Here is a 22,997-nt window from a genome sequence, read left to right on the forward strand (position 1 = left end):
ATAAGAACGATAAAATAACAGCAATAAATATACCATAACACATAATATAAAAACAGATTTAACTTATTTAAATGAGATACATAAAATGGATGGCACTGTATTCTAATATAATTAAATGTTTGACTTGGACACGAGGTCCTGTCTGTAAAACCAGCTGTAATTGTTTTATTATGACCTCTAAAAGAAAGTGTTGTGCTCGCATTCCTGAAGGCATAAAAAGCAAACAACTATTTCAGCTCTTGGGGCTCAAATAATAATAATCAATAATAGATTGAATTAAATTAATCTGCGACTATTTCGATAATCTATTTTATACCCTCTTTTATTTTCCTCTTTGACATTGCTTCTGAAAATGTGTTTTTATTGTCAGACTTTTTATAACCTCATTCAGTTTGGGTAGATTTATTTGTATAGATTGTTGTTTTTCTTTTTTCCTTGTAAAGCATTTTGTAATCTCTGGTTTTGATACAAACTACACATTACATATATATATATATATATATATATAAAACTATTAATTGATTAATTTATCAAGTTAATCTGCAGATTAATCATTAACGAAAAGTCAACAAAATCAGGTCTAAATGAATCATATTGGACATTTACAGAGCCACGTCAGCTCTGTGAGAACACACAAACTCTCTAACCAACTTTTATCAACACCAAAGAATTGAACTGAACAACAATCAATACTTATTAACACTGGAGGATTTGCTGCGATCCTTATAGATTATAGATCTGGTGACACCTAAACCAATGTAATGACAGCTGATTATCCAAAAGAAGTCCCTAACATTACCGTTAGAGGAAAAAACACAGCATAACTGTAGGTGTGTATCTGTTGGGCTTCAGGTTCCCAGGTAATAAATTTAAAATGTTAATTTATGACAGCACAACAGAGAGGTTTAAATTGAGACTCAGAGGAAGAACTTTTCTTCTCAGGACGGCAGGACCAGGTGACATACCTGCATTCACAGGTAGGACACGTCTTTATATTGTTTTTTTATGGGAGATGATTGAAAAAAATCATGATTCAGGTGTCACACACTGATATTTTACAGGAATTTCCAGCTTTTACAACAAAGAATAAACCCAGACATGACGGTTTCTTACACCCTTGAAGTGGCCGATGCACAATTTGGTGGCTTCTCCAAGCTCCTGTTCAGGTGGAAGGGAAGCATCTACAGGCTGCTTTACAAAGACTTCCTGGTGTTCTGTGGCGTTTATCTGTTTTTCAGTGTGTTTTACAGGTAAATTCACTGCTTTCATCTTTTAAGGCGAGATACTACTGTCTATTTTGCTTCTATAACATGTCTTCTTTCAGACTAGTGGAAAGAAAACATCCAAAATATATATTTAGGTGCTTATTTTACAACTTTGTCTGTTTGCATCTGTAGATTTTCTCTTAAATTCACCAAAAATTTAGCATTAAATAATGCCTCATTTGCATATTTAAACATAACATTTTAGAAAACTTGTAATGCAAAAAATAATTGTCTTAATGTAAGTAGTCAGCTGAGGAAGTTTCATGGTGATATCTATTACATATACTGTACCTTTAACAGCTGTTTTCTCTAAATTAGTTTTTTTCTCAGACTCTGAGCCAGAAATCTCCACATCAGAAGCACTGAACATTCACCAAACTTTACGTTTCATTCCTTTCTATATTCTAAAGGTTTTTAGAGAGGGGTTTGTTCATATATACCATTCATAGCCTGATTTATAGAGCTTTTATTTCCTGGCACATGAAACATGGAGAAAATTGTTTTTTCTATGACTGTTGACAGTATTTTCTGATTTATGGAGTGATAAAAAGAGATATCCAAAATCCCCTCTGTAAAAACGTTTAAGTCTAACATGTCAACAAAATGAAATAAGAATTTTGAACCTGACTTTATTCAATGTTCAGATTTCTGTTCTCGAAATGTATGCAGCACATATTTAATAAGATGATGCCTCGTTTGCATATTTAAACACAAAATGTCAGAAAACTTGTAATACAAAAAATAACTGTCTTAATGTAAGTAATCAACTGGGGAAGTTTCATTTTTTTACTCTGCTCAATTGTAGTGTCCTTTATTCTGCTGTTTGCTATACGGTATGATTGAGTGTTTGTGGCTCATCAGTTTTATTTCCCTCACAGGTTCCTCCTCACACCAAAGCAGCAGGATCTGTTTGAGCGTATCGCCCTTTACTGTGACCATTTCACAAACACCAACTTCATCCCAGTTTTGTTTGTACTGGGTGAGTCTGATTGAACTGTCTTTGTCTTACACAAGACAAATCTAAAGATAATAATTTATTTATTTTGTCCCTGCAGGTTTCTATGTGACCCTGGCCTTTAACCGATGGTGGGGTCAGTACACCAGCTTCCCTCTGCCTGATAACCTGATGATGGTGGTGTCTGGGAACGTCCACGGGGCAGACGAGAGGGGGCGTCTGCTGCGACGAACACTCATGAGATATGCCAATTTATCTTCGGTTCTTATCCTCCGCTCCATCAGCACAAGAGTCCACAGGCGTTTCCCAACTTTGGAGCACATAGTGGAGGCTGGTAAGAACTACAGTGGAGAGCAATTCATTGCATCTACTGCAGTGATACGATCACTTAAATTCTTACTGTCCCTTCAGACATCTCAAATCAAAATATTGCTCTTTTTTCACCTGAAGTTATCATTAGTTCCTTTTGCTTGTAATATGTAGGTTAATAAAATATGAGATATTACAGAAATTTAAAGGATACATATGCTCATTATCAGGTTCATACTTGTATTTTTTGGGTTTCTACTAGTTGTTGCATTAATGCATGTAATGTTTACATGCATTTATGCTCCATTTTAGCGTCTGTCTCTTTAAGACCCCCTCCTGAAAAAGCACAGTCTGCTCTGATTGGCTAGTGAGAAAAATATGATGCACCTTTGCAAAGGTCAACATATCCTAATACAACAGTTCGTATAATATCTTACGAAAAGTTATTCCTCATTTTTCATGTGTTTTCCTATTAATGTCCAGCAACGTGTGTTACACATGTCAATTTCCGCTCCAGTCTTTTCAAAATAAACTTCCGTCTTCACAGGAAGCAACTTGGTTAGGTTTAGGCAACAAAACTACGTAGTTAGGTTTAGGATAAGAATGTGGTTTGGGTCTAAATAACTACCCAAGTGGCGTTACTTAAATACGTAAGTTACGTGACAAATAAATCAATGTTGACTTCTGGTTTCACACGGGGTACGAACAGCGGTCTCCTGGGCGAATGTCCGGTGTTTTTTGACCCACCCATCCACCCAGACCTCCTCCCTACTCGACATTTGTCGCTCTTTATACTTTCTGGTTCACAATTACGTGGATTACATACAAATTGATTTATTTATTGATTTTGTATGAGAATAGCCTGCAAAGGTAGTTTTCAAGCTGTGGGCGGTTTATTCTAATGAGCCTGCATGTGACATAGGAAGGGGAGCCAGATCTCAATGGCTTGTTGATTCACATGTTTTCTGATCTGGCAGCCCACAAAAAACTGACTGGGTTGTCTTATTTCACAGTTTGTGGGTTGGTAGATACTCCAGATACCCAGATGTATGAGCACAAGCACTGAAAAAGTGAATTTTTCATATGTCCCCTTTATGTTACCCGCCAAAAAAGATAAAGCAATTCAACCAGATATTATGAAAATCCGAGACAATTTAACACAACACACCGAGGTAATGACCTTCCTTACAACTGATTGAATTAATTTTGCAAAATTCATTAAAATAACCTGCTAATACCTAGTACAATGGAATAATTTAAAATAAGGATTTTTTAAAAACAGATTGTATTGATTTTCAGCAGAAAACAAAATGCATTATGCTATACAACCGAAAAAGCTCTGCATAGGCTATATACAGATATACATATGCATAAATATGCATTTACATTAGAAAAATACATTTAATTAAATAAATAAATGAAAAAACATGAACAAAACAAATCTGTGTGATACATTCATCCATTCCTGTCCCAGGTCTCTAGTTTATTTGGAGTATTTATTACTCCATTAAGATATGTGTACTGTTTCTTAGGTAAGCAGAGCTGACTTCAGTTATGAGGTTGCTTTATAGGAATGTTTTGATTGTGGACTATAAACCTTTTCCATGTTTTCTTATCTGAAATGTTATAAAAGTCCCCGGATCACAAACATCTATTACACATGGAACCACACTGTTTTATCTCTGTACAGGATTTATGACCACACACGAGCTGGAGAAGTTTGAGTCGCTGCACTCTGATTTCAACAAGTACTGGATGCCTTTGACGTGGTTCTCCAACCTGGCGTCCAGAGCGAGAGAGGAGGGTCGAGTGAGGGATGACATCGCTCTGAGACTGCTGATGGATGTGAGTGTTTTTTTGTTTTTTTAGAAATATGGGAATGAAGGGTGTAAAAATGTATTTTAAAGCCCCAGTATGTCTGCACATTCTGTATAATTATATAAATGTATAATGTGTATTTATAATTGCAGGAACTGAATAAGTACAGAGGCAAGTGCAGCCTCCTGTTCCACTATGACTGGATAAGCATCCCTCTGGTCTACACTCAGGTAGGATCAGGAGCTTAAAAAGTATTACAAGACAAAATCAACAAAATGTATTTATACTTTATTTGATGGCTATTTTTCTTTTTTTTATCTTTAGTTTTTGTTTGAAATACAGTCATACTTTTAACAAAATGAATCCAAAATTCATTACAAAACTGACTTGATCACCATCAGTGGAATGTAAAGCACATTTACTGTACTTAAGTAGAATTTTGAGGTACTTGTACTTTGCTTGAGTATTTCCTTTTTCTGCTACTTTATACTTTTACTCTACAACTCAGGGGGAAATATTGTATGTTTTACTCCTCTACACTTATTTGATAACTTAAGTTACTTTGTAGATTCACATTGACAAAACAAAATATGAACAAATAAATTATGATATAATATTATAGATTAAGATGAGACCTGATTGATCCACGGGGGGGAATCAACAATCAACAATCTACCCAGTATACCCAGGACATAAAGTGATAAAAATGAACTCCACTTTTGCCAGCTATAACAATAAATTGATGAACACATTAATGCATCATAATTCAGTAATATAATGTAGCTATTCTGAAATAGGTCATTCTGCATAATGAGTACTTTTACTATTGATATTTTAAGTTTATTTTGATGCTAATACTAATGTACTATTACTTAAGTAAGATGTTGAATGCAGGACTTTTACTTGTATTCACTATTACTACTTTTAAAGTAAAAGATCTGAGTGCTTCTTCCACCACTGTTGATCACTGCCTTCTTTTTGTTTATCTGTGCAGCTAGTTACTGTAGCAGTTTACTCTTTCTTTGCCTTCTGTGTGATCGGCCGACAATTTCTGAACCCTGAGAAAGGATACAAGGATCACAAACTGGACATGTACGTCCCTGTTTTCACCCTGCTGCAGTTCTTCTTCTACGCCGGCTGGCTCAAGGTGAGACGACACATTCACGTTTCACTTGTAGAAAACAGTTTCTGTTCTTGATTTTGACATGAAAGAGTGCTTTTATGATGTGTTCAGGTGGGGGAGCTGATCATCAATCCGTTCGGCGAGGACGATGATGACTTTGAAACCAACCAGCTGATTGACAGAAACATTCAGGTTGATCCTCTCGAGGCTTCTCTCCAATACAACAGATCTAAACATCTAACATGAGCACTAACTGCTTATTCTCTCTCTCCTGTAGGTGTCAATGCTGGCTGTAGATGATATGTACCAAAACCTGGCTCCAATTGAGAAGGACAAGCACTGGGAGCAGAGGCATTTCTCCATCCCCTACACTCTGTCCACAGCAGCAGAGACTCTCAAACCGGCCTTCAGAGGCTCCACCTTTGACATGAGGTCAACTACCATTTATGTTTCACTTCCTTTTGTTGCTGCTGCACAGTTCAGTAAAATCACTACCAAAATGTCTGCCATATTTGCAGGATGAGTGCGGAGGATCTTGAGATTCACCAGCCTGCAGACACTCCTGGAAAGAAGCAGTATTTACCTCTTAAGGGCTCTCTAGGCGACGGCCTCAACAGTCTTCTGCAGAGGGGCAAAGGTCTCCTGCGAGGTGGGAGCCTCCCTTCTCTGATAGACATCTCATCATCACACCCAAATGAGGAAGATGATGCTGATGCTTTTCCTGACGGCGACATCAACACCACCAACCACAAAGAACAACATTATGAATTGATTAAAGTTACAGTGGAACACAACTAGTGAAAGTATAGTGATACTTGAACACATTGTGTGTTTTCGAAACAAGAATGTTCTTTTATTATATTTTTTTTTTTTTGATTTGTCACAACTAAATTAATTTGTGTAATAAAACACAGTTGGTCTTATTATTGTATGCATATGAGTGAGAGAGATGATTTGCAGTAAAATGATGATACTAATTATTGGACTTCTGTGTGATTAGTAATGTGTATGATATTTAATTTCAGTCTATAAACTGCCAGAAAAACCTGCAGCACCTGAATGCGTCACAGGTTGATGATAAACACACTGCCATTATTGGTTTATTAATTCTTGATTCATGCAAATTACAGAGACAAACGCGATCTCAGTGTTGTCAATAAATTCAGGTTCATAGTTGTTGTATTAATGCATGTAATGTTTACATGCATTAATGCTCCATTTCAGTGCCTGTCTCTTAAAGACCCCCTCCTGAAAAAGCCAAGTCTGCTCTGATTGGCCTGCGAGAAAAATATGATGCAACTTTGCAAAGGTCAACATATCCTCATACAACATTATCAATTATCAATTATCAATTTCTGCTCCAGTCTTTTCAAAATAAACTTCTGTCTTCACAGGAAGCAACTTTGTTAGGTTTAGGCAACAAAACTACATAGTTAGGTTTGGGATAAGATTGTGGTTTGGGTCTAAATAACACAGGAAGTGGCATTACTTAAGTACGGAAGTTACGTTACAAATAAATCAATGTTGACTTCTGGTTGCACACGGGGTACGAACAGCGGTCTCCTGGGCGAATGTCCGGTGTTTTTTGACCCACCAATCTACCCAGACCTCCTCCCCACGCGGCATTTGTGGCTCTTTCTACTTTCTGGTTCACAATTACGTGGATTACATACAAATTGATTTATTTATTGATTTTGTATGAGAACAGCCTGAACACGTCTTCAGGCTGATGATAAACACACTGCAATTATTGGTTTATTAATTATTGATTCATGCAAATTACAGAGACAAACTTGATCACAGTGTTGTCAACAGATTATTAGTTTATTTGAGTTTCCATCTACTCAGAATTTGCACCCTAATCAGATTACATCGATGATCTACTGGATACAATCCACCCTTAACAACTGTATACTGTAAACTGACAGATAGATTACGACAATGAATTGATTTCAACATGTAAAATGACTGTGGGGGGACTTTTATTTTGAAATACAAACGACGGAAGTTGGGGAGGGTCAAAAGTCTCTACTGCGCTTCCGCGTTGTCAGAAATCCAAGAAGTCCACACCGACAGAGAGAGAGGAGTTACACACTTAAACACAACACTAATCCACAGCACAGGTAGGTTAATACTCAGTCAACACATCACTCTGGCTTTTAGCTCATGAAGTATTGTCTCTCCTTAACTTCTGATACAAATGAAGGCGGTTTTGTGGACAACACATCTCGTAAACGTCTCAGGGAGCACTAGTTTACCTAGCAGGCGTGCTAATGTTAGCTCTCCTGCTCCAGAAGGAGTGGGGACTTTTCTTACTGAGTCTGCGGACTTTGGCAGCTGATTAGTGTCTCTTTGACCTTTTAGACTCCGCTGAAAGAGAGTTGAAAATCACATTGAATAACTGGATTTGCCTGCTGGTCACTGAATGAATCAGTTTGTGGAGAATATTCTGTTTTGTTTGCTCTTGCATTGACAGGAGGAGCATCATCCTCGCTGCAGCAGGCAGGAACACAAAGGTGGTGTAATGTCAGCTGACCTAACCTGCTGCTGAGCTGCTGACTGTCACCTCCATCACCTCCATCACCTCCATCATCATGTCTCTGGGAGACAACCCTCACCTGCTGCTGGGCAGGATCCGCTTCCTGAACAGGTGCATTGAGTGCTTCAAGAGGAGCGAGTCGGTGCCGGAGTGTCTGTGTTATGTCCCCAAAGAAGTGTGCTACAAGATCTGCAAGGACTCCTCCTCCTCCACCTCCTCTGCGTCCACCGGAGGAGCGTCTGCAGGAGGCTCCACCGTCGGGAAGACGCTCGTCTCCGTCTTCGAGAGTCCACACCAGACTCCACACGTTAAGAAGTTATGCAAGTACAACATAGAGCCAAAGAAAGGGACTTGTATCCGGACTACAGGGGAGGAGTACTGCAACAGCCAGGGCCTCTGGGTCAAAATCAATAAGGTAAGCTGCTTCTGTCTCTCTGCCAGGTTACACAGTCACTGGATCACATCAATTACACTATACTGCAACGTGTCTCCTTCTGCTGTAGGAGCTGTCATAACTCTACTCTACTCTACTAATTGCACTGCATTACATTCCTCTGCTCTCTGTACTAATAATGTGTTTCTGTAATAAGATAAGATAAGATAAGAGATTCCTTTATTAGTCCTGCAGTGGGGAAATTTGCAGTGTACAGCAGCAAAGGGGATAGTGCAGAAAACAAGATGCATCAGCTAACACAGTAAAAGAGAGATAAACAAAGTGTAACAAAATAGGAACCATTTAAACAGAAGGAAGTATAAACATAGGAGCAGTATATACAGTATTGACAATAAACAGACTATTAACAAAATTGCACAAGTGGAAAATGATATTGCACAGTGAGAATGAATGAATGAATGAATGAATGAAATTCCACCTGAAATATCAGGTTATTGTCAGTTTTTTTGCACTAATATTCATCATTTTCATCTTTGTAATCACATTATGTTGTTATCTAGCTAAATTACAACGACCAGGGTTCCCGTGTTATTTGAAAGCCTGCAGTAGTTAATGGTAATAGTCATTTCAATATTTGTTTTCTAGCTACAAACATGCTTTGGCAAAACTATTTAACATTTTTCATCATTTATTCTTTTGTAAGGCACTTTGTAACCTAGATTTTGAAAGGTGCCATATAGATCAAATTGTACTTTCTTACTTCCCTACTTAAATTGTAAAAAATGTCAGTCAGTCTTTTTTTTTTTAATCTTTCTTTGAAACAATACAGTTAATCTCACAGGAACAAGGTCCAGGGTTCAAATCCAGCTGAACTGACCAGCTTGAGTTTTTCTGTGTCGAGTTTGCATGTTCTCCTCGTGTCTGCACGGTTCTCTTTCCAGGTTTCCCGGTTTCTTCTACAGTTCAAATATATGTGGGTTAGGTTAACCTCTTAAACCCTAGGGTGCTGGAAGGTGTGGTTTGCCTAGACTGACATAAAATACACCCAAGACACCCAAAATAAATCAAGACTAGCTCCACAACTACCAGGTCTAAATGCATGATCTTGGTCTCTATTGATAGGTAAGACCTCAGAGAATTCATCCTCAGTGTAAGTAACATTGTGGCTGTTACTATGCCTGAGTAAATTGTGATCAACCAAAAGAAGAATTTACATTTTTATCCTCGCCTAAAATGTTTTCTAGATTAGATAGTGGATAACACCATTATAGCAATGATGCCATGCACAGAGATGCCACTGAATTCATTCAGCAACTCCTTGACTACAACTGTGTCAAAGCAGATATGAATAACACAAAGCACATAGATTCTACAAAGGTTTTAGTGAGAATAGGACCTGGCGGACTCTCCATTTGGCCTCTTGGATACCCAAAGTGTGCCAGATGGGTTTTCTACCTCTTGAAAGGGAATCTGGCTATAAAATACTACTGATATCCACTACAGGAGGCTATGTGCACACAATGGAGCCTTTGGCCATGACATTTACCCTGTGCATCATCACATTCTACCATTGTGCACAGTATAACATCAATAACAAACAACTAAATTGTATAATTTTGACTGCAAATGGAGTAATTTTGTTATAATAATGAAATATGATCAAGTAAATTTAGATAATAACAAATAAGATCAATAACAACGTAAATAAGATAATAAAAAATAATCCAAAGTCAAGTATGTACATTCAATATAAAAACAGTCAAAAATATTATAAAGTAAAAATACTATTTCTCGTTGATTTTGTAAGTTAGTTTTAAGGATGTTGTTTTTCAGGTTACTGTCCACATTAAAGCTAATTTCCAGTGTCTTACAGTACAAAGATATACACTTTCTGTTTTACATTCATTCCACACTAAGGAAAATGTGGTGTGAATTTAATAACTATGGGGTAAGTCAACCGTGCTTTAAAATGATTTCTTAAATAGTTGAGAATATCAACTGTAAATGAAGTTCCAGTTTGACGCCAAAGTATTTTGTCGAATGTTGACACAACCCTACTCGTCCCTCTTACACGAGGATGCTTTTATTACCTGTTAATTCAGTTTTGATGACTTTAAATGTTCGTGGGAAAACACATATTGACCTACTGATCCATGTCTGTGTCCAGGAGCAGTTGGAGGAGCACCGTCTGGGCCAGGAGTTGGAGGAAGGCTGGATCCTGGTGTGTAAACACACAGAGGGAGGCGACAGGCTGGTCCCGGTGGAGTCACCGGAGACAATTAGCCGACAACAGCAGCTCTTCGGCTACGACCACAAGCCCTGCAACAGGTGGGAGCAGGTGGTGAGTGTGGAGAACGCGCTTTACATCGGCTCTAAACCCAAAATCGCTGAGTGTGATGATGCTGCCGTCCAGAAGCTAAGGTGAGCATGTTTGTGTGGAGTCAGATTAGAGAGTTGAGATTTTGGGGGTTGAGTTAAGATTGTCAGATTAAACTGTTGTTCCCTCAAATCTTCAAGGTATGTTCCTCCAACCTGGGGGTATGAATGTGATGAGGACTTGGTGCACTACTTCTATGACCACATCGGGAAAGAGGATGAGAACCTGGGGAGCGTGAAGCAGTGCGTGACCAGCATCGATGTTTCCTCGTGTTCGGTGAGTCACATGCGCTAAGGTATTTGTATTTCTTTGTTTTTCCTCTTCCGAACAGAGACAGTCAGTTCTTTCAAAAAGATGCAGGGTTTTAGTTTGTGATAAGGAGAAGTGAAATCTGCAGGTGTACATTTTCTGGCTATTAGAATAAAGCTGTACGAGTATTAAAGTCTTATCTTCTGCTTTTTCACCTCGATGATATCACAGATTTGACCGAAATGGTACATAATGATTGTGACATTGAGTCAAACATGTAATTACAAGTCAGCCTGTGAATGGTTTTACACATTCAACTACCTTGATATTTGCTAACAGGAGGATCCCAGCGGAGGGGCGAGCTGTCTGACAGACGGCGACACCGAAACGTACTGGGAGAGCGACGGCATGCAGGGACAACACTGGATACGCCTGCACATGAAGAGAGGCACCGTGGTCAAGTAAGGAAGCTGCTGAGCAAAGAAGTGACAAGAAGTCAATTCCAACTTTAGTGTGTAATCCAAACCCTGAACTTACTGTATTTCATATTTTTGTTAGTAATTTATTGATGTCAGCTACAGGTGTCCACTTTTATCTGGGATATTTCTATTAGATCATTACCTCCGCCAAGGAGGTTTGTGTGTTTGTTTGTTGGTCTGTTTGTCAACAGTATTATGGAAAAACTACTTGCCCAATTTTCATGAGAGTTGGTGGAAAGGTGTAACATGGGCCAAGAAAGAACACATTACATTTTGGAGTGGATCTGAATCACGGGGCGGTTACACGCATTATTGATCACTTTCCTTGAACAATTGCGAGATAGGGCATTTGGCCTTGGCGGAGGTCTGCGCTCTCCGAGTGCACTTCTAGTTCTATATTGTATTTCAGTAGTTATTTGACTGCATGTACTTTTACTATAAAATGTGTAAGATGGCACACTTCTGACCGTGGTGTGAGTAGGAACGGAAGCTGTGGCTCAATTTTCAAGGTTTAAGAATCATTCATTCTGCAACGCAGGGCTGCACAACGAAATGCAGTTGTAGCCAAGTCCATTTATGCTACACAAGAAAAACATGACAGAACTAAACAAAAACAGTAATGCATTCCTGTAGTGCATTTTTTTAAAAAATTTGCATCAGGAGAAATGTAAGCAGCATCAACAAAAACACTAGTGAACTCTCTGGGCAGACAATACGGCCGGCATGTTAACATTAAAAACATTGAACATCAGGGAAATTGTCCAACAGCACCAAGAATCATTGATGTAAACACAGAGTGCACCTCCTCTCGTCCCACCAGAGTACTGCGCTCTGTCTTGCGGTCCGCCCGTCAAGTGCAGCTTGATCCGGGATGCCACGATGAAGCCAGCTAGGTCTCTATAAAGATGTGGGCACAACAGTCACCGACCTCCCATTGCTGAGTTAGCCTGAAGTCTTATTTAAACCATCTTTTTTTCCAGCTGGGAGCAGGCTGGATAGTAGAATAGCCTTAGGTCCTAGCGACTCTACTTCTTCACACAGTCATTTGTCAACTCACGCAGGGACGCTGAACTGAGCTGATTACATTCACACGAGGGGCAATGATGTTTGATGCTAGATGATTTTGGTCCTGACAATCTAATCTGAAAACAGTTTGAAGCAATGTTTTTATTTCAGTTGATTCGGATCTCAGTTCTTTCTCTAAAGACACATGTTGGATGTAACTTCTCTTTAGCTTCTTATTAAGACACAACTGTCTAATGTCTTCATACCACAATTCATGGTCCTTCATCCACGTATTTCATGCTCGCTTAAAGATGTGATGCATCTTATATGAACTATTATCGTGTAGATAAATTGTGTCCTTATTGTATATACTGTGCTTCTCTTTTTGCTCTCTAGTAAGCTGATATTGACGGTGGACTCTACAGACGACAACTACATGCCCAAACGAGTCACGGTGTTTGGAGGAGAGGGAGACAACCTGAAGAAGCTGAGTGACGTCACCATAGACGAGTGAGCTTCTTCAAATGGATTTCGTCAACATATTTCATAGATATGCTTCAGATTGCAGTACACAAGCTTTAGAAGGAAAACTTATAACACTAGTTTCATATTGAAGCTGTGTTTTGTGTCAGTATTTAATATTTTAAGTAGTTTTTAAGGCAGGATGACCCACACATTGTCTGCAGTCAGGGGAATCATGATAATTAACTACCCTCTGATATTATTAAGTGGATTAAATGAATTAGAAAAATATAATAAAAAGAAAATATGATGGAAGGAACCTCCCTATCATTATAGCAGATAATACCTGAAGACAGAAGGCCAATATCTCCTGATATATTGTTGTGACCCCGTTAATAACGTGATGCTCAGCTGAAAAATCTGAATCTATTTCCTCCTGTAAAAGTACAGAAGTAAAAATTAAGCTATTTGTAGTGTCATTTTTTTAAATTAGTAGAAAATTAGTTTGAAAATAGTGTCATTTTTTGCATATGTGCATGCCACACCGAGCCATTTAATCTGTTGCAAGTTGACAAATCCCAGGAATTTACGCATTTCATAGTCTGTTTGTCAAACTACAGTTGCTTTGCTCTTTTTTTGCCTCTAGCAATCTGATTGGAGAAGTGTGTGTGCTGGAGGATATGACATCTCACCTGCCTGTGATTGAGGTTCGGATTGAGGAGTGTAGAGGTAAGCCTTTTTTTTTTTTAGCATGTTTCCATGTTTATTTAACCAGATATTTCCTGTGGTTTTTAACACTGTCGTGAACTTTAAAAAATGTTTTGGCTCTACAGATGAGGGCATAGACGTCCGGATCCGAGGCTTGAAGATCAAGTCGTCATGTGAAAGAGACCTGGGTCTAAACGCTGATGTTTTCCAGTCCTCTAACCTGGTGCGCTACCCCCGTCTGCAGGGCAACACGCCCGACGTCCTGTACCGCAGAGCGCTGGTCATCCAGAGGTAACGTTCATCTGCCACGGTTCTTACAGTCAGGATATATCATGGAGTTAAATATTTATCACCTAATAGTGCTGTTTTTTTTGCGAGAATCAGGCAAAATGTGTCCAACACATGTCCATAAGGTTTTAAAAATATCATGAAAATGAGTTTCTAATCAAGCAGTGACTCAAAAGTTAATTAAATCTCAGAAATACAGTCAGATGCAGATGTAATGCCCTGATTGTCCTTATTGTTTCTAAGCATTTCTCAGTATTTGTGTTGGTGGTTTTCTTCTGTCTCGCTCTGTGCAGGTTCATCTGTCTCCTGGACAGCGTGCTCCCACACTTGGTACCGGCCTGGGATTACAGTCTGGGAACCTTCAACCAGATCAAAGTGAGTCATTGTGAAGCTTTTGAGATATACAAGACCGACACTGAATAAAAGTTAGCAGCAATAAACCCCATGGAGCTGTTCTTACCAGATTTATAGGAAATATCAGAGGTGTGGAAACCAAAAAAGACTTGCAACACGATTTGGACTTTAACACCAATGACTCGTGACTTCACTTGGATTTCCTAATGTTAACACTATTCATATCCAGCAAGCCGACACTTAGTTTTCCAGATCTACTTTGTTTGAACCAACACGACAGCATCAACTCAAGTTTCAGGAGAGAACCATGATGAACTAACGTTACGTTACTGAGTGCCAGTTGGAAAAAATTATACCAAAGATAATTTTCTTCACGTACAAAAACTACACGGTGGTCGACAAAAAATGAATTGCAGTATACAAAACATGCGGGTCAGAAATTACAGACGGCGACGCGGATGGCTCAAGATTTGGTGAAGAGAGTATTATGACTAGTTTAGGACTTAAAACTCAAGTGTAGGACTTGGGTATTGCCGGTCTTGACTTCGGACTTGAGTGCAAAAATGTAAACATTCTTGTGACTTACAAAACAATGACTTGCTCCAACCTCTGGTAAATACTGGGGCTCTCAAAGTTAACGCATTAATGCAAAATAGCTTTAAGACATGCCCACTTTGTGATATTCACATGCAGTTTGGGGCAAGTCATAGTTAAGTCAGCACACTGACACACTGACAGCTGTTAAGAGTATTAAATACTTAAGAAATCTCCCTTTTTAAGGTATATTTTGAGCAGATAAAAAAATAGGGTACAAAAGACAGTTCAACGCAGTAGTATTAAGTGGTTAATAACATGTATTATAGTGTGTGTTTGCCACCTTGCTCTTCTGTCAATATCTATGAGTTCTATAAATATATTAGTTTTTTGAGAAAATGCTAGACCAAGGAATTGCTCACTAGTATTAAATATCTTCCCACCCACACTAGCTGATACTTGAAGAGTCTTGTAAAAGCTTGTAGTACGTCATACTGAAAATATGCTGATTTATCGTTTCATCTCTACTTTAAAACTTGAGACACAAACTTTAAAAGCCTCCAAAATGACTTTCTTTGGCGCCCTCTAGAGCATAAAGCAGTTCCTGCTGCTGTCCAAACGCCGCTCAGCCCTCATCACGCAGTGCCTGAAGGACTCTGAGACCAGTAAGCCAAACTTCATGCCGCGACTGTACATCAACAGACGTCTGGCCATGGAGCACAGAGACAACACCTCTCTGGACGCCAGCTGCAAGAACGCTGTGTTCAATCAGGTACCAAACACATCTCCTCCTTCTGTGTGATGAGATGTATTTATACTAGAGGTGTTCTGATACCATTTTTTCCTTCCCGATACCGATTCCAATACCTGAACTTGCGGTATCGGCCGATACCGAGTACTGATCCGATACCACGCACAGCACACATCGGAGATCCAAATGTCAGTTGTGAAGCTAATAGCCTGCACATCTTTTAGCCTACATGAAATGTTTTTCCTCCCTCTAGTTTGGGGACGGCCGTTTCAGAGATGTATTTTCCATTGAGCGGCGAAATCCCATGTTCTGACAACCGATAGAGGTTGGTCGTCCAGAACAATGAATTCCACAATTTTGACAGTTATCTTTGTTTCTTTTGGGCTGTCTTTGTGGAATTTATCCCGTCATTGGAATGCAGTTTTCAAAGTTTGCTGCTGCGGTTCGTCCTTTTTTCCCCTTTGCCTTGGTGAAGATGTCGCGCTCTTTCACATGATGCGTCTTCAAGTGTTTTATAAGATTGTTGGTGTTGAATTTGGCAACACTAGTGCCACCCCTCAGAACGAAAGCCTTACATGCTGTACATATCGCTGTTTTACTTGTTGGATTTTTCCACTGGGCAATATTGCCAAATTGGCCGACATTTTCCTCGCTCTGACTACCGTTACACTCTCCACTAGCACCACACTGTTATCTTCACGTGACAAACTTCCTGCAATCAGTTCTTCTCCGTTGCTCTAAAACAGTAGTTTAGTGGCAGTGGCAGCCATGATATATCCAGGGCAACAGCACAGTGAAGGCTACTGTTCTGGAGCGGCGAAGAAGAATTGATTTCCGGTTAAACAAGTTGATTTTTTTTCTGGGTTAATAAATGATGGTATCAGATCGGTTCATAGACTGTCATCGTTTGTCTGACTCTGATGCATTATGGGTGCTCTTACTGTTGCTTTATGATTATTATTTTTCTCCTTGCAGGTGTATGAAGGCCTCAAGCCGTCTGACAAATTTGAGAAGACTTTGGATTATAGGTGTGTTTTTTAGGCTTCTCAGGCTCATTTGTCTGACATTTCTTGTCTGAGTATGACTGAAACTCACAGAATGAAAATCTAAATCTACCATCTTTTGTCTCGGTTTGTTAGATGGCCTGCTCGGTATGACCAGTGGTGGGAATGTAAGTTCATTGCGGAGGGAATCATAGACCAGGGAGGTGGATTTCGGGACAGCCTTGCTGACATGTCTGAGGAGCTGTGCCCCAGCTCAGCGGAGTGTCCCATGCCTCTGCCGTTCTTCAGCCGTACGTCCAACCAGGTAATCGCTCACCATCGCTGTCTGCACGCAGTGAAGATTTGACTGGACAGTGTTCTCATTGGCTGTGGCTTTTTTCTTTCCCTGCTGGTCTCTCAGGGCTCCTTAGAGGCCAGAGATTACTACGTCCCCAACCCGTCCTGTAAAGAGTTCCACAAGTATGAGTGGATCGGTCAGCTCATGGGAGCTGCTCTCAGAGGAAAAGACTTCTTGGTGAGTGATACTCACTTTCCACCTACTGTAGGTCGTTAACATCGCTATTAAGTAAGAACGGGTGGATACAGAGACTTAATACTCGCTTCTTCTGTGTCCATCCCTGCAGGTCTTGGCTCTGCCCGGGCTGGTGTGGAAGCAGCTGACTGGGGAGTCTGTCAGCTGGAGTAAAGATTTCCCCGCTGTGGACTCTGTGCTGGTGAGGACTTTCAAACAATTACACCTGCTTAATGTACATTTTAGACTGCAGACTGAGTTTCAGACATGTACAGCACTTTGAATACTAAACATTCTTTGGTAGAAGAATTGTTCTGATCAATATTTTATATTTTTTATATTATTTGCATCACTACTGAGATCATAATCTGCTGCACAGATTCAAATAGATTTGAACCTCTTCCAATCCTTGAGGGCGCCGACGCCCTCGGACGACTTTTTTCAGAGGCTGTAGCAGGTTCAGTTTTGAAGCTAGAGTGCAGATATAGATATCACATGAAACTAGAAAATCTGAATCCAATGGTACTAACCATGTCATACTAGCTTGTCGGCAAGAACGCTAAATAACGCTACAAAGTTACGCTAAATTTTGGCGAGGGAAAAATGGCATTGCCATTTTCAAAGGGGTCCCTTGACCTCTGACCTCAAGATATGTGAATGTAAATGGGTTCTATGGGTACCCACGAGTCTTGAATTACATAAGTGGGCATTACTGTAAAGCTGAGACTCTTGTGGATCCAATGAGCCCAATAGTATTCATGTGTGATAATGTTAGTCCCCATAGTAGCCATTTCATTGTAGTTTTATGAAACCTGACCTCAATGTATAGAATGACCTGTGGTGACCTCTAGGATAATCACAGCGTCATGAAACTTTCCAACGACAAACTAGAGACCTAGATCATTCAGAGGATGGATGTTTTCCTAGGTAGATTTACAATAAGGGGGTTTCTGAGCAGAAAGTGCTCGCCATTTAATCGCCGAAAAATGCAATTCTTGCAGAAATCTCCAAATGTCAAAAGTTTTTGATACAAAATCACAGCATGGCTTTTTCTATAGTGCTTCTCAAGTTCTTGGTGTTTTTAATGTGGTATTTTGGAGTGATTATTGACCATTTTTATCAATTCTCAAGTGGTAAGAATGGTTCAATTTAGCATTAAATCTGGGTAAAAGATTGCTGCAACAACTTATGAGATCATGTTCTAAGCCCTGATACGCTTTCACAATTTATTTTAATTAATTAATTAATTATTTAATTATTTCTGATTCATGACTAGAACAACTTGACACACAGTGCTGAGCTGCATCTCAAATTAATCTTCAGGTTCCCAGCTTTCAGATGATGTACCTCACTTCTATGTGACATCTACTATTGACCTGCTATCTCCCCATAAAGATCCCCTGTACCCCCCTAAAAAAACAAAAATGGGTCTATGAAAAAGAAGAGTGGAGTGGAAAAGCTTAAGGATCAATAAATCTCATTGTATCACACTTAATTCAATTTGAATTTGATAAATGGCCTTTACTGCATGCACACCCTCTTTTATCTTTCCCATCTCTACATTAAAATGGAAAGAATAAACAGTCTCCAACTGTCTGGTGTGGCCGCTAATCCTCCATTGTCTCAAGTTAAATTTGGATGTGTGTTCAGGTGAACCTGCTGGAGGCCATGGACAACATGGACCAGGAGACGTATGAGTTCAGATTTGGTGAGGAGCTGGTGTACACCACCCTGCTGAGCGACGGCCAGATGGTGGATCTTATACCCGGCGGCAGTAACGTGGCCGTTCGTTACGAGGACCGCAGCGAGTTCGTCCGCCTGGTGCAGAAGGCTCGGCTCGAGGAGAGCAGGCAGCAGGTGGGACTTACTGCCTTCATATACATTGCTACTACAAGTGTTGTTAGCTTTTATTCTTTAGTATAAACTCATCCAGTAATTACGGTGTGTGTGTGTGTGTGTGTGTGTGTGTGGAGTTGCTAATTCATTGAAGATCTGATCATTGAATTACAGATTGCAGCCATGCAGGCGGGGCTGCTGAAGGTGGTTCCTCAGGCGGTGCTGGACCTGCTCACCTGGCAGGAGGTGGAGAAGAAAGTGTGTGGAGACCCTGAGATCACTGTGGAGGCCCTGAAACGACTCAGTGAGTGTCCATCTTGGAATTCATCTCCGCCTCTTTGACACTAAACACACATTTTCTGTACTGATTGAAGAGGTGACGCTGTGTTTGTTTTTAGCCATGCTAGCAGTCCGCCACTTTGGTCCAGACTGAAATAACTCAACAATTATTGGATGAACTGTCATTAAATCTGTTGATCCTCCGGTAACTTTTCCTTTAGTGCCACCATGAGGTCAATATTTGTGTGTGTTTCGACTGAAATGTCTCAACAACTGTTGAATGGATAGCTATGAAATTTGGTCTAGACATTCATGTTCCCCTCAGGATAAATTGTGATCACTTTGATGATCCTCTGATTTATAATCTAGCACCATCATCAGGTCAAAATGTCCCTTTGGTTCATGACCAAATACTAATGACCTTCCCATCAGCCTCAGCTGTAATTTCTGGTTAGTGCTAATTAGCAAATGTTGGTGAGCATGGTAAACATTAAACATGCTAACATGCTCTAATTGTAGTTTACAACTTCTTAAGTCTCATTTAGTTGTTGTGGCCATTGTTTCAGTCAGTTTTAACATTGTAATTCCTAAGATCTGAGAACACGGTGATAATGCAACACAGTCAAACAGGATGTAAACAAGACAAAAATGTTGTCCGATTCATCTAAACCAATTCATTTGGAGGTTAAACCAAAAAGTAAAGTTAACGGTGGAAACCTCTAATAGTGATCATGTCTGTCTAGGTCAAATTAATCACTACTATTGCATGATTATTATAACCATTATTTTCTTTATTTCTCATGCAGATTACTATCTAATTGACAGTTTTATATTCATTACATGAATATAAGGTAATGAAACGGATAGCTTCACTATTTACTGAGTTTTATGGACTGTTTCAAAATACAGTTCAGCTGTTTCAAGCGCTTTTCAAATTACTGTCCAAATTAAATATAATTCAAATACACTATAATGCAATACAGTATCTACTGTATATAAAATATAGTTTACTGTAGTTCAAATTAGGCCTCAAACAGAATTGTGCTGTTTACAAATACAGTAACGCCAATAGTGCAAATAGGCTACTAAGCCACAGCTTGCCGCTGGTTTCAGTGCCTGAAATAAACTGTTGGCTATCAAAACTTAATATACAAATCAAATGTATTAAAAAATGTATATGTTGTCATGTATGAAATTACCCCAAATGAACACTGAAAGCGGACTACTTGATTACTATAAGTGTAATATTTAAACAGCATTTATAAAGGAATGATCCTGTCCCAGGCTTTTTCACTGTAACCATGGTCACTGTAAGCGGTTTCCACTGTAAAACCCAAGTTGTTATAAACCAGAATTATCCTTTAAGAAGCTGCCAAGTTATAAATTAAGTGAGGGAAAAGCTCTGTAGGTGCTTGACTGTAGATCCTCTTAAATTAAATGTTGTAAGGACTCATTGTAATGCATCAGTGTTGTTTCTATCTCCCCACCAGCACGCTATGAGGACCTGGAACAAAGTGACGTTAGAGTGCAATACTTATGGGAAGCACTGACGAGCTTCACCAATGGTCAGTTCGCTGTTTACTTGTCAACATTTTACAGAGCATGTCTACTGTAGTGAATGTCTTTTACAGCATGTCATATAAACTACGTCATTTGAAGCGTGACAAGTGTTTTGGTGTATTTGTTTGTACTGAAAATATACAACGATGTTGAATTTTGTTTTCAGAGGATCGCAGCAGGTTTCTGAGGTTTGTAACTGGTCGAAGTCGTCTTCCTGCGCCTATCTACGTCTTTCCTGACAAACAAGGGTGAGTGCAAGTACATCCCTAAAAAATATATATTTCAGAAAACGTACTGTTTGCTAGTGAAATAGCTCATTTAGAAAACTTACAATGGAACATGATGCTAATCATTTTTCTGTTTCCTGATTTAGCTCTGAAACGACTGACGCACTTCCACAGTCCTCCACATGTTCCAGCACTCTTTATTTACCCAACTACCCAAGGTATCCTAATGTTCTGTGTTGTGTAAATGCAGAGTCTGTTACTGTGTATTGATGTGTACCTTTAAAGGAGCAGTGTGTAGGATCTGGTGGTATCTAGCAGTGAGGTTGCAGATTGCAGCCAACTGAAGCCTCTCCCGTGTTCCAAGCATGTAGGGGAGCTACGGTGGCCGACGCAAAAACGCGAAGGGCCTTCTCTAGAGCCAGTAGCGTAGGTCATTTCGAACAGAGGTGGGAAGTGAGTGGTGAACCAAGAGAGGGAGAGAGTGGTGGCGACGGCAGCGATTAACGTTATCAACTCCAGGCCAAGCAGGAAAAGTTGATAATATTTGGTTTGTCTGGTCTGGGCAATGGGCAACTCCATATCTGAAAAGTGAAGCCAATGCTGAAGTGCCTTAAACTTGCATTCTTTCTAACAGCCAGCAGGGGGCGACTCCTCTGGTTGCAAAAATAAGTCTGAATGTATAGAAGTCTATGAGAAAATGAGCCTACTTCTCTCTTGATTTATTACCTCAGTAAACATTGTAAACATGAGTTTATGGTCTCAATCGCGAGTTTGAAGTCTTCTTCAATACAGCATGATGTTCATTTAGTAAATGATGGTCCCAATAAGAGTCAAATAGACCATAAAGCAGGGTATGCTTTAGGGCCTGGCTACCTTGGGACTGACAGGTCGCTACCACGGCGTTGTCCAGTCTGGGAGTTGTCCGTGTTTTCGTCTGAGAACTTTAACCCTTTCACAGTACGTTTTCAGTTCATGAAAGTCAATTATAACCTTTTTGGTCACCTAAAAATGTCTTATTCAGCTTGCGGTTGTACTAAGCTCCACCCTCGCGTGTCACTTCTGGTTGCAAATAACCAAGATGACGACGGCCAAAAACCAAGATGGTGACGGCCAAAATACAGAGCTTGAGGCTTTAAAACGGCAATTTCCTCAAACCAATGGGTGACTACGTCCGCTTCTTATATACAGTCGATGGTACTGGGCTAATGTAGGAACATGGTGGTGCAACATGGCGGTCTCCGTGAAGAAGATCCGCTCCCTATGTAGATATAAACGTCTCATTCTGAGGTAATGAAAACACAATGATTCTTATTTTCAGCTGATTATACACTAAAGAAAACATATTAATTATTATATTATATTCCATTTATGCCAATAGATCCCCCTAAGTGTTACACACTGGTCCTTTAATATACAATTTTGTTAAAGAAATACTGTATGCATTGCCTTATTGCACTTGTTTTTATGGTGCACAGGTTAATTACCAGTTGCTTTCACAATCCATCTTACACTTTTTACATTCATATAACGCTCTGAGCTCTCATGAACTTTTTGTAAAACTGCTTTTCATTAACAGTCATGTTCTATTTATTGCCTCCCATCCTTTCCCCTCTTCTTGTTCATTCTGTGCTGCAGTGCAAAAGTATGTGAGGAGAAGCTGCGTTACGCTGCTTACAACTGTGTGGCCATCGACACCGACATGAGCCCCTGGGAAGAGTGATCTCTCTGCTGCTTCACCCAACAAACATTTTACAAATCACTGTTGAATGGACAGAAATCTGGCCACGTTTATCACCATATCTACACAACTGCCAAGTAATCCTAGCTGTATATAATAAAGAAATCTATGGAAACATGGAAATGACTTTGTTTTTTTCTTGAATGAAACATTAAATGAATGGATGTGTTTATATTTGTTTGTAGAAGTTGTGGCAGGCTTGCCAATGTCAGTGGGACATTATAAGAAGAAG

The 22,997-nt window shown here is 39.6% G+C and overlaps 2 protein-coding genes across 3 annotated transcripts; both read left to right on the plus strand.

The window, feature by feature from the left end:
- The first annotated feature begins 1,098 nt into the window (after positions 1–1,098).
- Positions 1,099–6,268, plus strand: best4 (bestrophin 4). Its single transcript, XM_037788093.1, has 9 exons — positions 1,099–1,250; positions 2,144–2,244; positions 2,321–2,554; positions 4,220–4,374; positions 4,500–4,577; positions 5,342–5,494; positions 5,582–5,662; positions 5,748–5,902; positions 5,989–6,268. Exons 1-9 carry the CDS (start codon positions 1,099–1,101, stop codon positions 6,266–6,268), a joined length of 1,389 nt encoding a protein of 462 aa, XP_037644021.1.
- Positions 6,269–7,454: 1,186 nt separating this feature from the next.
- hectd3 (HECT domain containing 3) lies at positions 7,455–22,888 on the plus strand. 2 transcript variants are annotated; one of them, XM_037787555.1, is made up of 20 exons: positions 7,455–7,593; positions 7,947–8,424; positions 10,571–10,824; positions 10,921–11,056; positions 11,369–11,490; positions 12,910–13,023; positions 13,622–13,704; positions 13,800–13,974; positions 14,265–14,346; positions 15,449–15,631; positions 16,586–16,638; positions 16,750–16,918; positions 17,015–17,128; positions 17,238–17,327; positions 18,776–18,982; positions 19,136–19,265; positions 20,731–20,805; positions 20,967–21,048; positions 21,174–21,245; positions 22,663–22,888. In XM_037787555.1, the coding sequence occupies exons 2-20, from the start codon at positions 8,065–8,067 to the stop codon at positions 22,745–22,747; spliced, it is 2,586 nt and encodes an 861-aa protein (XP_037643483.1). In that variant the 5' UTR covers positions 7,455–7,593; positions 7,947–8,064; the 3' UTR covers positions 22,748–22,888. The 2 variants fall into 2 exon arrangements, with proteins under 2 accessions (XP_037643483.1, XP_037643484.1); XM_037787556.1 differs by having other exon boundaries at positions 13,809–13,974.
- The last annotated feature ends 109 nt before the right edge of the window (positions 22,889–22,997 follow it).

Source organism: Sebastes umbrosus, chromosome 12 (genome assembly GCF_015220745.1).
Source record: "Sebastes umbrosus isolate fSebUmb1 chromosome 12, fSebUmb1.pri, whole genome shotgun sequence".
NCBI lineage: Eukaryota > Metazoa > Chordata > Actinopteri > Perciformes > Sebastidae > Sebastes > Sebastes umbrosus.

What these genes read in the sequence shown, in the direction of transcription:
- best4 (XM_037788093.1), top strand. Translation starts at nt 1,099, where the DNA reads ATGACGGTTTCTTACACCCTTGAAGTGGCCGATGCACAATTTGGTGGC. An exon ending in TTTTTCAGTGTGTTTTACAG is followed by an intron (nt 1,251 to 2,143) that starts GTAAATTCACTG and finishes TTTCCCTCACAG; the next exon opens with GTTCCTCCTCACACCAAAGC. An exon ending in CTCTGAGACTGCTGATGGAT is followed by an intron (nt 4,375 to 4,499) that starts GTGAGTGTTTTT and finishes TTATAATTGCAG; the next exon opens with GAACTGAATAAGTACAGAGG.
- hectd3 (XM_037787555.1), top strand. Translation starts at nt 8,065, where the DNA reads ATGTCTCTGGGAGACAACCCTCACCTGCTGCTGGGCAGGATCCGCTTC. An exon ending in GAACCTTCAACCAGATCAAA is followed by an intron (nt 14,347 to 15,448) that starts GTGAGTCATTGT and finishes GGCGCCCTCTAG; the next exon opens with AGCATAAAGCAGTTCCTGCT. An exon ending in TCAGCCGTACGTCCAACCAG is followed by an intron (nt 16,919 to 17,014) that starts GTAATCGCTCAC and finishes CTGGTCTCTCAG; the next exon opens with GGCTCCTTAGAGGCCAGAGA.